At 39.6% G+C, this 16,026-nt stretch overlaps 1 protein-coding gene across 4 annotated transcripts in view; it reads left to right on the top strand.

The window, feature by feature from the left end:
- Positions 1-16,026, top strand: part of LOC148872718 (protein N-terminal asparagine amidohydrolase family protein) — a 44,326-nt gene that overhangs the window by 11,900 nt on the left and 16,400 nt on the right. For 3 of the 4 annotated variants that reach the window (XM_088971794.1, XM_088971796.1, XM_088971795.1), the window contains 4 exons: positions 135-199; positions 308-407; positions 534-572; positions 694-885. In XM_088971794.1, the coding sequence (XP_088827920.1) occupies positions 135-199; positions 308-407; positions 534-572; positions 694-885 (396 nt within the window). The remainder of the gene's footprint in view (positions 1-134; positions 200-307; positions 408-533; positions 573-693; positions 886-16,026) is intronic. The other variant, XM_088971797.1, reaches the window with a different exon arrangement.

Genomic DNA, 16,026 nt, shown 5'->3' with positions numbered 1-16,026 from the left:
TAGATTTTCATTTTTTTTATTTCTATTGGATGATGTCAATTCACTACTTGTTATTCATGCTGCTTAGTGGCTTTTCTTTATATGCCCTTACACCAACAATTTTCATAATTTTCAATTTTCTTCCACATTTAAAGTTAGTTGGCACAGATGAAGCAACTACCTGTGTAGGTCTTGTCATCCGTAACCAGAAGACTGGAATGTAAGAATCAGCTAGTCTAGACACTGAACTTGTTAGAATTGTAACAATCTGTTATAAACATATGTTCTGAATAACATATTTCCTGTCCTCTATATGCTTCGATTACAGGACATCTGTTGCCCATATGGATTCTCCAGAAATTGTAGATCTTGGCCTTGCCCAGATGTTGTCATTAGTTGCTGATCCCAGATTAGATGCTGAGTTGGATGTTTGTTCTTTTCTACTTTCTTAAATATTTGTTTTCTGAATACCAGATCTTGTTTTCTTAAATATTTGTTCTTTTCTATTCTTAAATATTCTTGCAGTTAATCCTCTATGAGAATATAAATTGCAGGTGCATCTAATTGGTGGCTATGAAGATACCTCATGTGAAGTCTGTCCTGTGATTCTGAATCCTTTTTTTTTTTCCATTTATAAATATTTAATTGCTACTTAACACTATAAATAAGAAGTGGATAACTTGCTTTAAATGAATTAATATACTTCTTGTGCAGCACTGCAGTGGCATTAGTGTCTCAGATAGACATATAGAACCAGAAGGTTATTCTTTTCATCTATGTTCAAAAATAGTTGAAGTTTTACACAAGAGACAGGAAATTTTTCACATTCAAACTCTCTGCATTCTTGGGCATAATACTAGAAGAGATTCTGATGGAAATACATACCCCATCTTCAATGGGTTTGTGGTTAGTTAATTCTTTATCTTTGAATTTTGGTCTCTATTGACAGTATGCATTGTGTGTACGCCTGTGTGCGTTTGATTGATATATATGCATTGTCTTCTTTTACTACTTCTTGAGATTCTAAAAATGTCCTATAGAAAAAGAGTTGAGCACTGTTTAGAATGAACAATAACCTTACTACGAACAATAGTTGGGATCTTTATCCAACTTGCGATGTCTTGTTCTAACAGGGAAATTATTTTGTATGTAAGATCTCTTTTATATAATTAACAGATCCAGAAACTTATTTACATTTGTTTTTGATGAATGAAAATACTTTATTAAATCAGAATATAAGGCAATACAGGAAACCCATGAAGAGGCATGAGCTGTTACCTCTTCTAACAAAGTATTACATCAATTAAGAACCGAATAAGCAGAAATAAACAGAAATAAAATTACATGGCAGCCCTAAACAAATGATCCCTTGAAACCCCTTGCTTAGCTAGTCCATCCACTAAGGAATTTGCTGATCTTTCTACCCAAAGAGAGGTAACTGTCATATTTCTTGTGAGCCAATTGACTTTCCTCAATAAATCTCTATATCGCCACATAGCTGAAGCTGGCTTTGTCAGCCATCCCACAACAATTTTAGAGTCTCCTTCAACTATCAAGTGTTGAACTCCTAACTGTTCAGCAATTCGGATGCCTTGTAAAGCCGCTAAGGTCTCTGCTCTATTTGAGTCTCCTATTCCCACAGGGCCTGAAAACAAAGCTAGGATGTTGCTCTCTCTATCTCTCAGTACCCCTCCTATCCCCGAAGGGCCTGGGTTTCCTTGGCTACTGTCATCAAAATTCAGCTTTGCCCAACCTTCAGGTGGATGCTTCCACACTGCAGCTGCCTTGTCCCTCCTCGTATGACTAGTGGCTACCGCCTTCCAGTTACTCCAAATGTCATCAAAGGAAAACGTATGAAAGAAGTCCAAAGTTTTTAGCCAATGAATGTCTCTAGTCAATAAACAATCCTCAACAGTTTGTAAGCTTCTTTCCTTTTCTTTGAACACCCTAGCGTTCCTTTCTTCCCAAATTGTCCACAAGGCTGCTGCTCTAATACATCTCCACATCGTTTTTCCTTTTTTTGTAGGCCACACAAAACAAGAAGGATCGAACAGCTGACTTAATTCTGAGGACAGATTCCTCCTGCATCCAAACAAAGAAAAGATCCAACTCCAAATAGCACTAGAAAAGGAACAAGATACAAATAAGTGGGAGCAATCCTCACCATTAGCCCTGCAAAGTACACACCAGTTAGGGGACAAGCACATGAAAGGCCTTTTCTTTTGCAAGCAATCCAGAGTATTGATCTTTCTATAAAACACCTCCCAACAGAATATTATAATTTTAGGAGGAACAGGTCTGAACCAAATCTCCTTAGCAGGGAAACCCAACTGTCCCATGGAAGGGCAAAGGGACTTAAAAAAGGAAGCACAAGTGAAAAAACCTTTTGGATGAGGGGACCAAAGTCTCACATCCGAGCGAAGAGGGTCCAGAAAGACACTGCCAAGAAGAGACAACAATTCTGAAGCACTACTAAATTCAACATCCCTCAAACCTCTCCTAAAACCAAAGTCCTAGCTTAAGGAAGAGGGTGAAGTAATGGAAGGAAGAAAATGAGAAGCAGTTTTTTCCTTGCAAAGGGTAAGAGAATAGAGAGCCGGGAATTTGTCTTTAAGGGCAACGGTACCCACCCAAGTATCTTCCCAAAATAAAACAGAGTCACCAGAGTTGACATCATACCTGACTAAGTTGAGAAGCTGAGGGAGGACACTCTGAATTGCTTTCCAAGGAGATGCCAACGTAGCTTGACGTGATACACCCGCATCCCAACCATTTTCCCGTCTACCATGTATACTAGCTATCACTTCATGCCACAATCTCTCCCTTTGAGCTAACCTTCCTACTCTCAGTCCACCCTCCTCTTTACTCCTACAAACTATTTCCCAATTGATTAGATGATCTTTCTTTTTCTCCCTAGGCTCCCACAGAAAAGATCTCATTATCCTCTCCAACTTCTTAGCTTCCCTAATAGGAATCCTAAAGATAGAGAGAAAATAAACCGGTAAATTTGCTAGGGTAGCTCTCAATAAAGTCACTCGACGCCCTATGGAAATGTAGTTCTTTTTCCAAGAAGCTAATCTTCTCTCAAATTTTTCCAGAATTGGGGTCCAAAATCTACTCTCCTTTGGGTTAGCCCCTAGAGGGAGACCTAGATACTGCAAAGGCCAAGAAGAAATGGGACAACCTAAACAATCCGCCACAGACTGCAAATTCCTCTCATTTAGATTAACCCCTGCCATACAACTCTTATCCAGGTTTATCTTCAAATTGGAGACATTCTCAAAGTGTTGTAACAATGCATTGAGATTTCTCACTTCCCGCCTCCCACCCCCTTCACAAAAAATTATGATATCATCGGCAAACTGCAGGTGGGTTACCCGGACATTGTTCCTTCCAATCCTCCAGCCTCTAACTTCCTCTTCCCTATCTGCAACTAGGGTAAAAAGAAAAGGGGAGAGGGGGTCACATTGTCTAAGGCCTCTACAAGCTAGGGAAAAAGTCTTTCACCACCCCATTAACCAAAATGGAGTAATGGCAGGAACTAATACAACCCTTTACCCAATTGCACCATCTATCTCCAAACCCATAGCACCCTAGGACCTCTAGTAAAAAGCTCCAATCCACAAGATCATAAGCCTTCTCCAAATCTAGTTTACAAACGAAACCTTGGGTTCCTGACTTTCTCATATCCTCCACACACTCATTTGCTATTAGGATCTGATCCGTTATTTGCCTTCCCTACACGAAAGCACCTTGTTCTTCACTGATGATGGAGGGTAGTATTACTCGGATTCTCAATGACAACACTTTAGCCAGAAACTTATTTACATTAAGAAAAGAGAAAATATACACTACAGCAAAAGGTTGTATACCCCATCATGAGTACAAAAGTACCACGTAGCCCAACCATCCCAAAGATATGACTCATACAATACCCACTACCTACCTAAAAGAATTGGCCCCCAATACAGATCCACATCCATCCAATTACCCCTTCTCTTCCAAACTTATCTGATAAAGTTTTGTCTGAAATTTTATTTCATCTGAAAAATGTGTCTATCTTTCCTAATTGAGTAGCAGTCACCACCCTTTCCAACATTCACCCCATCACCACCCATGAATCACCTATTCACCTTAAACCTCCATTTATCAAAAAAAAAAAGAAGAAAAAATTTAAGGGAAAAAGTGGGGCTCAAAGAGGAGAACAAGTGCAACCCTTTACCCAATTGCACCATCTATCTCCAAACCCATAGCACCCTAGGACCTCTAGTAAAAAGCTCCAATCCACAAGATCATAAGCCTTCTCCAAATCTAGTTTACAAACGAAACCTTGGGTTCCTGACTTTCTCATATCCTCCACACACTCATTTGCTATTAGGATCTGATCCGTTATTTGCCTTCCCTACACGAAAGCACCTTGTTCTTGACTGATGATGGAGGGTAGTATTACTCGGATTCTCAATGACAACACTTTAGCCAGAAACTTATTTACATTAAGAAAAGAGAAAATATACACTACAGCAAAAGGGTGTATACCCTATCATGAGTACAAAAGTACCACGTAGCCCAACCATCCCAAAGATATGACTCATACAATACCCACTACCTACCTAAAAGAATTGGCCCCCAATACAGTTCCACATCCATCCAATTACCCCTTCTCTTCCAAACTTATCTGATAAAGTTTTGTCTGAAATTTTATTTCATCTGAAAAATGTGTCTATCTTTCCTAATTGAGTAGCAGTCACCACCCTTTCCAACATTCACCCCATCACCACCCATGAATCACCTATTCACCTTAAACCTCCATTTATCAAAAAAAAAAAAAGAAGAAAAAATTTAAGGGAAAAAGTGGGGCTCAAAGAGGAGAACAAGTGCAACCCTTGGAGAATATATAGAAGTTCATCTGGAAAAAAAGGATAGACAGAAGGGTGTTTAGATTAGTGTAGGTTATGGGGATGGAGTTCTTTTATGTGATTGCAAGGTTAGACACTTTAGTCAAAAGAGGAGATTTTTGCCTGTGGTGCTTGGGCTGCAAAGCTTTTACACTTCTTGTATACTTTCTTCTATCTTTTCTTCCTTTGTTATGAATTTTTATTTACTATCTAAAACTAGGTAAAAGTCCATTTTGATTGAAGTTCCCATTTCTTATAGGTTCTCATTATGCCAATGAGATCTCTCAATAATACTCATAAAAAAGATTTCTCCTTTGTAATTCTTTTCTTCTCCTTGCATACATGACCTTTATGCATTTCCAATATAGCAGCCATCAAAATTTAAATTAAGGTAGTTGGAATCTGATGCGCATCGGTGCGACTGACTTGGTAAGATGAGAAAACATGGACTTGTGGACATGTCTAGACATGACTATGGAAAATTATATACTATTAAAATGGTTAGTAATGTTTGATATGAAAAATGACAGTCATTTTGTACATTAATCATTCATTTATGCCAAATAAGCTAGGAGATAAAAAGGAACTGTTACATAAAAGTGTCCTCAAGAATCCATGGAGTGTCAGATTTTGATGTGTGTCTGATCCCTGATACATACCCCAACATCGACATGTTGTCAATTTAGGAGAGTCTATGCAACACCGGGGGGCTCAATAGATGCTCTGCCACATATGGCTGCTCTCACTTGGTATGATAACTGAGAAAATAAATACTTTAAAACACTAGATAAAGTTTTGGGAGATTAACAACCGGAAAGTAACTTCTAACTAGCCATGCAAAGAAAGCACCTATGGTGAGCAAGAGCCCAAAGTAGTCTCTTCTTATGTCAGATGTGAGAGGTGCTTATTTTTAGGCCATATTCCCCAAGCATCGTGAGCATCTGACAAGTGGCAAGCAAGGTTTATTTCATATCCATCTGGACCAAAAAAACATCTTCCGAATTGGTGAGAATAGCAACTACATCATGATCTTCCCTGTCTCTTGGTACTCAAAATACCATTTACTCTTTCAGAAAACCTAGAATCCCATCTCTGTTGATCTAGACCTAACACCTACTGCTCCAGTAGATGCTTAATGCTTTGGTGGTCTGTCCTAACGGTAAACCTTTGACCCATGAGGTACGCCCTCCACTTCTAGATGACTAGGGTGATGGCCATTAACTCCTCATAAGTGGACTTTGCTTGAGCCCTTGGTGACAAGGCCTTACTTTAATAGGCCAAGAGTTGTCCTTGCTTCATAAAGATTGTCCTAATACCCTTATCCAATGCATCAATCTCCACTACAAAATCCCGGTTAAAGTCTGGTAATGTGAGTGTGGGTGGGCTAGTGGTGTGTCCAGAAGCGTGTTGTTAACCACTTTGGAACACCAGTTTCAATATTAATAAATTTTCCGATTCTCAAAATAACTACAAAATGCAGTTAGTGGTGAGAAAAGGGGTCGTATCCACAGGGAAGCGAGGGAAAAATTGTTACGTACTTCAATCCGGACAAAATAACAAGATTTGATATTGCAGAAACACAATTTAATTAACTGAACTGGAATCCATTAAAATAAAATTCTAACAATGCTGAAAGTAAAAATTGCAGAAAAATAAATAAATAATAGAAATAAAAAAATCTAGAACTCGGTCAGAGGTAGCAGTCTCCGGATCTATCCTTTGACCCTCGAACTCCTTGAGCTGGACCTTCTGTCTTACCTGGCCGAATTTCAGATTTGCAGAAAGGAAGACAAAAATTAAATTTGATAAAAATAAATTGTAGAAATAAAATAAAAATTGGAAATTAAAGAACGGAAAATAAAAACACACGTAAAAAGTAAATCTAAAACTATGGGAAACTGGTTGGGATCCGGATCCAGAGGTGGCAGTAGTGGCTAGGTGAACTGCAAGCAGGAACCCCTCCTCTTGCCTGGGTGTTCTCCTCTTCCTCTACCCTTGAACTTTTCAAGAATAGCCTTCCATCTTACTTGTGACCGAAATTAAATCTAAAAGATTGCCAGAATAAAAATAACATGAAAGAAAATAAAGAAAACGAAAGGGATGGTTGATCAAATCCAGTGGCGGTAGTTGCAGATTGGTTGGACTACTTGTAGGAACCCCTCCTGACAAGATCAGGGTGTTCTTCCTTTCTACAACATTTGAACTCCTCAAGAAACCTTAACCTTGTGAATTGGGTCAACCCCTTCTCAAGGGCCCCTTGGGTCTTTTTTATAGAGAATGGTGGACATAACTGGGATTAGAGAGGAAGAGATGGGCAACTCTTGGGTTTATGCAAAAATATGGGCACCCTAGGGTTTGAGAATGGAGGGTTAGGATTGTTCTAAGGAGATCCTAAGGCTGAAAAGAGAAGGAGAGGGCACCCAATATTATGTAGAACTGAGATTTAGGGGCCCAAAATGGAGGGAGTAGATTTGGGCGCCTAGAGCTGGAGAAATGTGATTGGTTGGTATGATGTGGCGCTCTAAGGTGATTGGTTGAGGTTTAAGGAGTGAGGTGTAAGGCGAGGATGTGTCTAGGGAGAGGTCTAAGGGTATGAGGGGCTGTTAAGGCTTGGATGGTTGAGATTAGAGAGAGGTTGTAGTGAAAGGTAAAGATTTAGTAGTTAGGGGCTGTTAGGGTTTGTTAGAGGTTGAAAGAATGAGTGGGGAGGTGCCATGGGATTTGCTAAGGAGAGGGGAGTATGCTAATACAGTAGGAGGGGCGCCTTTCTAGGTTTAGCAGATAGGAGGCGCCCTCTTGTGCTTAGTTTTTCACAAAACACCCCCTCTCTTAACTGGAATTCTCATCAGCTTCCCAAAATCTGCAGAAAACTCTATAAATTTCCCAGTTCTTACCCAGAATTTGCACAGGGACCCTCAGAGGTCACACTTTTGAATTTAACCGGAAAAGGGCACAAATTAGCTAGCATAAGGTCTAAAGTACCCCTGAAATGATGCCCTTAAGGCATCAAAATATAGAGTTATCACACCCCCAACTTGATCATTGCTAGTCCCTTAGCAATGCAACCTTAAAATCCTACTGAGTATAAAAAAAGTCATTCCCATAGCAAGATCATCTTTGACAAAATTAGCCAAGTATCCTGATTCTAGAATTCTCAAACTTTGTATAGATCAGTATTGGGTTTAAGGGATAAAACTGTATTGCTTTGAATATTTCAGAAACTTAGCTTAAAAATCTTGTATACTCTTCCATTTGTAGTTTGTCAAGAAAATCTGAGATTGATTTCAAAATTGGATAGGTATTCTTCTTACCATTTCTGACAGTGGATTTCTACCCTTGAACTTTTAGACGCATACTTATTTTTATTGCTACCTTCCACTGATTGATGCAAATCTCGACACTTGCCTTAGGTGAAAAAACCCGGTTACTAAGTGTTAGGTGATTGTCTTTGGCATTCCCTTTTTTGTCGCGAATCTCGACACTTGACTTAGGTGAAGAGACCCAGTTACTAAGTCCAGGGTGTCCATTGACCTTTTATTCTTTTTTTTTAGGAAACACTGTTCATGGTAGTCCATTGTCTCTAATGACTTGAAGAATTTTTGTCTAATTTCTCAATCTTTCTCTTCTTATCCTGTCAGGGGAAAACTTGGGAGTATTTTCCAATTTCTAAACGGTTTCGACAATATTCAAATAAGACCAATTTTGACTCCTATCACTTGCTACCAATTTCTACAAAATTCAATATTCTTCTATCAGTTTCTTCAACTTTTTCTGTTTTGGAATCTCTTTTAATAGAAAAACTTAAATTTCTTAGTAAAATTTTTAGTTCTGCATTTCTAAAGTCTTAGCTCTTATTATTATTATTATTTTTTTTTTTCCAATTTTTATCTCTCTTTCCTCACCCCCTAACTTAAGTGCCATTGTCCCTTATGGCATGACTAGAATGTTGCAAAGGGACTTGGGCCAAAGGGAACAATCAAGAGGGTTTTCCCAAGGGGTTCAAGGTCTATCAACTGGTCTCGAATCAAGAAAAGAAACAAAAACTCTAGTCCTAAAAGCAAAAACAACTGAAAATTACGTTGGGTTGCCTCCCAACCAGCGCTAAGTTTAACGTCTGCAGCCAAACGCCATTCTCTCTGGATCACTTAAGCCTATATTCTCAATCTTTCCGCTCTCAGAGACTCCTTCCACATATGGTTTAAGTCTTTGACCATTGACTTTGAATGTGCTTTCATTCTTTGGATCAACAATTTTAACTGCACCATACGGAAACACTTTTTCCACAATAAATGGCTCGTCCCACCTAGACCTTAATTTACCAGGGAACAAACGTAGCCTAGAACTAAAAAGCCAGACCTTTTGATTCGGTTCAAAGGTTTTTCTTGAAATGTTTTTATCATGGAAGGCTTTTGTTTTGGCTTTATAAATGCGCGACCTTTCATAGGCCTCATTGCGCAAATCCTCTAGTTCACTTAATTGCAGGGCTCGGTGGGATCTAGCTTGGACTAAATCTAGATTGAACTTTCTGATGGCCCAATAAGCCCGATGTTCTAATTCAACGGGAAGGCGACATGCTTTACCAAAAACCAGCCTATAAGGAAACATTCCAATGGGAGTTTTGTAGGCAGTCTGATAAACCCAAAGTGCGTTGCCCAGTCTGTTGGACCAATCTTTTCGGTCGGGCCTAATGGACTTTTGCAGAATACTTTTAATTTCTCTATTGGACACTTCCACTTGACCATTTGTTTGGGGATGGTAGGGGGTTGCTATCTTATGGGTGGTTCCGTATTTACGGAGCAAAGCACGAAATTGTGCATTAATAAAGTGCGATCCTCCATCACTGATGATTGCCTGCGGACACCCAAACCTAGAGAAAATATTCTTTTGAACAAATTTCATGACGACTTTGTGATCATTGGTTCGAGTTGCCACAACCTCGATCCATTTTGATACATAATCAACGACCACCAAGATGTATTCGTGACCAGATGATGGCGGGAATGGTCCCATGAAATCAATACCCCAACCATCAAAGATTTCTACAACTAGAATAGGGTTAAGTGGCATCATGTCTCTATAGGACATATTCCCGACAGATTTGCATCTTAGGCAATTTTGGCTAAAGACATGGGCATCCTTAAATACTCGGCCAGTAAAAACCACTCTACAGAACCTTGGTCGCAGTTTTCCGAAAAGTGCCCCCCACAAGCGAGAGTGTGACAAAAGTTGAGGATGCTTTGGTGTTCAGACTCGGGGACACAACGCCGGATCACTTGATCCGAACAAATGCGAAATAGCTCGATATCTTCCCAGAAGTAGTATTTGAGTTGAGAAAAGAATCTGTCCTTCTCATTCTTAGACCACCCCTCGGGAATTTTCCTACTGCTAAGTAATTGACAATATGAGCATACCACGGGGAAGCATTATGAGAAACAACTAAGAGGTGCTCATCTGGGAAGGAATAGCCATGGATGGGCTCGCTCTTCTCAATTTGAATTCGGGACAGATGGTCAACTACCACATTTTCATACCCCTTTTTGTCCCGAATCTCAAGGTCAAATTCTTGCAATAGAAGGATCCATTTGATAAGCCTGGGTTTGGCCTCTTTCTTTGACAGCAAATGTCTTAGGGCCAAGTGGTTAGAGTATACAACAATCTTACTGCCTAAAAGCTAAGGGCGGAATTTTTCCAAAGCAAATACAACAACTAATAGTTCTTTCTCTGTGGTGGGAAAATTCAATTGGGCTTTTGAGAGGGTACGACTTGCATAATAGATTACCACAAGACGTTTATTCACCCTTTGTCCTAGAATAGCTCTGATGGCATAGTCGGAGGCATCACACATGATTTCAAAGGGCAAAGACCAGTCGGGAGGTTGCAGAATTGGAGCCTTGGTCAATGCCTCTTTCAGGTACTCGAAAGCCTTAAGACATGTTTCATCAAAACTGAATGGGACATCTTTTGCTAGAAGGTTGCACAATGGCCCGGAGATCTAAGAAGTCCTTAATAAATCGTTGGTAGAAGCTGGCATGTCTAAGAAAAAAACGGATGTGCTTGACAGAAGCAGGAGGTGGAAGTTTAGAGGTTAGGTCAAGTTTTGCTTTATCCACCTCAATACCTCGTTCGGAAACTATGTGACCTAAAACAATGCATTCTTTGACCATAAAATGGCTCTTCTCTCAACTGAGGATCAAGTTTGTCTCGATACATCGTTGAAGAACTTTTCGTAAGTGTTCGAGACATGTTTCGAAGGAATCCCCAAAGACAGAGAAATTATCCATAAATATTTCCAGGAAATCACTCACCATTTCCGAAAAAATTGCCATCATACACCTCTGAAAGGTTGCTGGTGCATTACATAACCTAAACAACATTCGTCAGAAGGCGAATGTTCCATAAGGGTAGGTAAAAGTAGTTTTCTCTTGGTCTTCGAGGTAAATGGCTATTTGGTTATACCCAAAATACCCGTCTAAGAAGAAAAATTTTTGCCTGACAAGTTTTTCCAGAACTTGGTCAATGAAGGGCAAAACGAAGTGGTCTTTTTTCGTGACTGCGTTGAGTTTCCTAAAGTCGATGCACACTCGCCATCCCGTGGTAAGTCGGGTAGGGATTACTTCACCTTGATCATTAGTAACCACGGTGAGTCCAACTTTCTTAAGCACCACTTGCGTAGGACTTACCCAACTGCTATCTGAAATCGGGTAGATAATACCCGCATCTAACCACTTAACTACTTCTTGCTTGACCACCTCTCATATTTGGGTTCAACCTTTGCATTTCCCTACTTGGTTTGGCAGCCTCCTCTGTGTAAATATGGTGCATACAAATGGACGGACTAATTCCCTTCAGATCAGCTACTGACCAACCAATGGCACCCCTATACTCCTTTAATACCTTGATCAGTTTCTCTTCCTATCTAGGGGTTAAGTCCGCGGCTATGATCACCGACAGTGTTTGGTCGGGTCCTAAAAACACATACTTAAGGGAGTTCGGTAAGGGCTTTAGTTCCAGTTGTAGGGGAGATTCAAGAAAAGGCACAGGTGGTTCACTCTTTAGTTCTGGTAGAGGCTTAGCAATAGGCCAAGATTGAAATGGGTGAGGAGACTTTATTAAGGCATTAGCTTCTTCCGTCGGGTCATCTATTGTGACCAGATTGGTTTCTTCGGGGTTTCTCTTTACATCTATCGTACAACAATTCCTATTCTATTCTAGGTACGCAAATGGACTCCGGGACTCACACAGGTCTTCAAACTTTCCTTCCCTTTGAAGAACTGAGATTTCTTCAGCATTTTCTAAGTATGGGATATTAGAGGTTGTAAGATCTTGGTATTTGGGAAGACCTAGGGATTCGTTTTTAGGGTCGACAACCGACTGACTAAGCATTGAATCGTTCTCCCGCTGCGGGTTAGCTTCCATGAGCTGAATTACTTGACTCTCTAATCTTAGGATTGACTGTTGTTGAGTTAAGATTAGTTGTTGGAGTTGCAGAAACATATCATCAAGAGAATCAGTTTGATAAGGCTGGGGGGAGGTTTGACATGGCTGGGCTGGTTGAGTTCCAGGGTAATCATTATACTCACAATGAGTCTGGGCTTCTGGCCATTGAGAGTGCTCATCTAGCAGTGTGGTTTCTTGGGCTTGGGCCCAATAAGAGAAATTGGGCTGGTTTTTCCACCCAGGGTTATATGGACTAAAGGATGGGTTAGCATTGGGTTGGAAAAATCCGTTAACTGCATGTACTTGCTCTGGAATGACTGGTTGGGCCCACCGCAGGGCACTAGCTAACATGATGGGTCAGGCTTGCACAAATGGAACATGTTGGGCAGGATGACAAGGTTGGGAATGGGCTAACTTGTTGACGAAATGCAAGGACTTGGTCAAGTCTTTGGGCCATCCCATTAATCTTATCCAGTTGTTGAGACACATTGTTCCAATCTATTCGTGGCTTAGGTTGAAAGTAGTTTCTCATTCCCTAAACTCCAGCCATTGAATTCATTTTATTTTATTTTGTTTTAACCTTTTTTTTTCTAATGCAAGCAATTCAAGCACACGACCTACGGGCTGAACTAAGGTTTCCTAAACTAGTGGTTCAACCAATGTGAATCCTCTTAGGTTCACTTGGAATTACGCCACTTCCTTTGGTTAACCAGGTAAAAGGTGGGGATGTGGGAGGCTCCCCTTGTTCTCGCAAGGACCTAATTAAGTAACCACAAAATCCGCTAGCTTAGCCGGTTAACCTCTTTCCTTAGACACCAACCGCCGGTTATGGAAAGTAATCGTAAGCTTCCCTAAATTCAGCACACTTTTGAACCAAATGTGTGGGGCCCCCTAAAGGATCTTGCTATCCAAATTTTAAATTAAGGTTTAGGGTGAACCGCACGTGAAAGGGTGGTGGTTTTTGGGCCAAGGAAGGGCGATGAATCCCCACCTTATTTTATTTAAATTAGATTGCACTTAAATGGATTAATGGAAAAACACAATAAACAAAATAAATGCAACGAATTACAATGCATGAACAGTATCTCTAATATGCAATTCAGCAATAAAATAATAAAACAAATTAATTCAGCAAAGAGAGCAATTAAAAAAAAATGAAAAACCCTAACACATTAAATGTTGGAATGCGAATGCAAAAAAAGGTTTTAAAATATATTTTTTTTTATTTTTCTTTTATTCGAAATTTGAAATTTAAATTCAAATTCAAATTCAAATTTTGAAATTTAAACTCAAATTCGAAAATTTGAATAATTTCTAATTAACAATTAATTACTCAATTAAATAACTAATTAGATCTAAAGACGAAACAAAAGAAAAAAATAATCCTAAAAAAAAATTCGATCTATCAAGAAATAAAACTAATTAACTAAGAATTCGAAAACACTACTTTACCAAAAAGAATTAAAAAATAAAAACAAAAAAAAAGATTAAATTGGGACGACTACACCTGAATCACAATCCCAATTTCTCTTCTTTTCTCTTTTCTTCAGTAGTTCGGAAACGCTTCGGTACCCCACCTTTTGCTATTACGTCCTGCAAAATCAAAGAGAAACAAGGATTAAAATGAGATTACAGATCAAGTAATCAAACGAAAATAATAAAAAAAATAATGAAATCAATCCGAACAAAGCAAATAAAAATTTTTTCTCCGTTGCTTCCCCGACAACAGTGCCAAAAACTTGGTGTCCGAAAGCGTGTCGTTAACCACTTCGGAACACCAATTTCAATATTTATAAGTTTTTCCGATTCTCAAAATAACTACAAAACGCAGTTAGTGGTGAGAAAGGGGTCGTATCTACAGTGAAGCGAGGGAAAAATTGTTACGTATTTCAATCTAGACAAAATAACAAGATTTGATATTGCAGAAACACAAAATTTAATTAATTGAACTGGAATCCATTAAAATAAAATTCTAACAATGCTGAAAGTAAAAATTGTAGAAAATTAAATAAAATAACAAAAATAGAAAAACTAAATAAAAAAATCTACAACTCGGTCAGAGGTAGCAGTCTCTGGATCTATCCTTTGACCCTCGAACTCCTCGAGCTGGGCCTTCCGTCTTACCTATCCGAATTTCAGATCTGCAGAAAGGAAGACAAAAATTAAATTTGATTAAAATAAATTGCAGAAATAAAATAAAAACTGGAAATTAAAGAACGAAAGATAAAAACACACGTAAAATGTAAATCTAAAACTATGGGAAGCTGGTTGGGATCCGGATCTAGAGGTGACAATAGTGGCTAGGCGAACTACAAGCAGGAACCCCTCCTCTTGCTTGGGCGTTCTCCTCTTCCTCTACCCTTGAACTTCTCAAGAACAACCTTCCGTCTTACTTGGGACCGAAATTAAATCTAAAAGATTGCCAGAATAAAAATAACATAAAAGAAAATAAAGAAAACGAAAGGGATGGTTGATTAAATCCAGTGGCGGTAGTTGCAGATTGGCTGGACTGCTTGCAGGAACCCCTCCTGACAAGATCTGGGCATCCTTCCTTTCTACAACCCTTGAACTCCTCAAGAAACCTTAGCCTTGTGAATTGGGTGAATTGACCAACCCCTTCTCAAGGGCCCCTTGGGTCCTTTTTATGGAGAAGGGTGGACATAACTGGGATTAGAGAGGAAGAGATGGGCAACTCTTGGGTTTATGCAAAAATATGGGCGCCCTAGGGTTTGAGAATGGAGGGTTAGGATTGTTCTATAGAGATCCAAAGGCTAAAAAGAGGAGAGGGCGTCCAATATTATGTAGGGCTGAGATTTGTGCACCTGGAATGGAGGGAGAAGATTTGGGCACCTAGAGCTGGAGAAATGTGATTGGTTGGTGTGATGTGGCGCCCTAAGGTGATTGGTTGAGGTTTAAGGAGTGAGGAGTAAGGCTAGGATGCTGTCTAGGGAGAGATCTAAGGGTATGAGGGGCTGTTAAGGCTTGGATGGTTGAGATTAGAGAGAGGTTGTAGTGAAAGGTGAAGATTTAGCAGTTAGGGTTTGTTAGAGGTTGAAAGAATGAATGGGGAGGCACCCTAGGGTTTGCTAAGGAGAGGGGAGTATGCTAATATAGTAGGAGGGGCGCCTTTCTGGGTTTAGCAGATAGGAGGCGCCCGCCTTGCTTAGTTTTTCATAGAAATACCCCCTCTCTCAACTGGAATTCTCACTAGCTTCCCAAAATCTGCAGAAAACTTTGTAAATTTCCAAATTCTTACCCAGAATTTGCATAGGGACCCTCAGAGGTCACAATATTGAATTTAACCGGAAAAAGGATACATATTAGCTAGTCTAAAGTCTAAAATACCCTTGAAATGATGCCCTTAAGGCATCAAAATACAAAGTTATCAGCTAATGACGACCTTCTTAAGTAATTGGAAGGCCTCTTCGGCCGGTTCATCCCAGTGGAAGGCTTGCTTCTTTTAGAGGCGTGTGAGGGGTGTTGCTATATGTCCATACCTGGGAATAAATCAACAGTAATAGCCCATGAGCCCAAGGAACCCTTTGAGGCCCTTTGGTGAAGTGGGCTAGGCCGTGAGCCCAAGGAACCTATTTCCGTAGATGATTTTAGTATAGAATTCATAAGCATATTTGATTAAGACTTGGAAACATGATATTTATCTTAAGTACAAAAAAAGTATCTTCAATATTACTATTTGTAAATAGAAGTGTAAGTT

Source organism: Nelumbo lutea, chromosome 2 (assembly GCF_056320005.1).
Source record: "Nelumbo lutea isolate HS-2025 chromosome 2, American lotus-T2T, whole genome shotgun sequence".
NCBI classification, from domain to species: domain Eukaryota; kingdom Viridiplantae; phylum Streptophyta; class Magnoliopsida; order Proteales; family Nelumbonaceae; genus Nelumbo; species Nelumbo lutea.
This window is presented reverse-complemented; position numbering and strand designations above follow the sequence as displayed.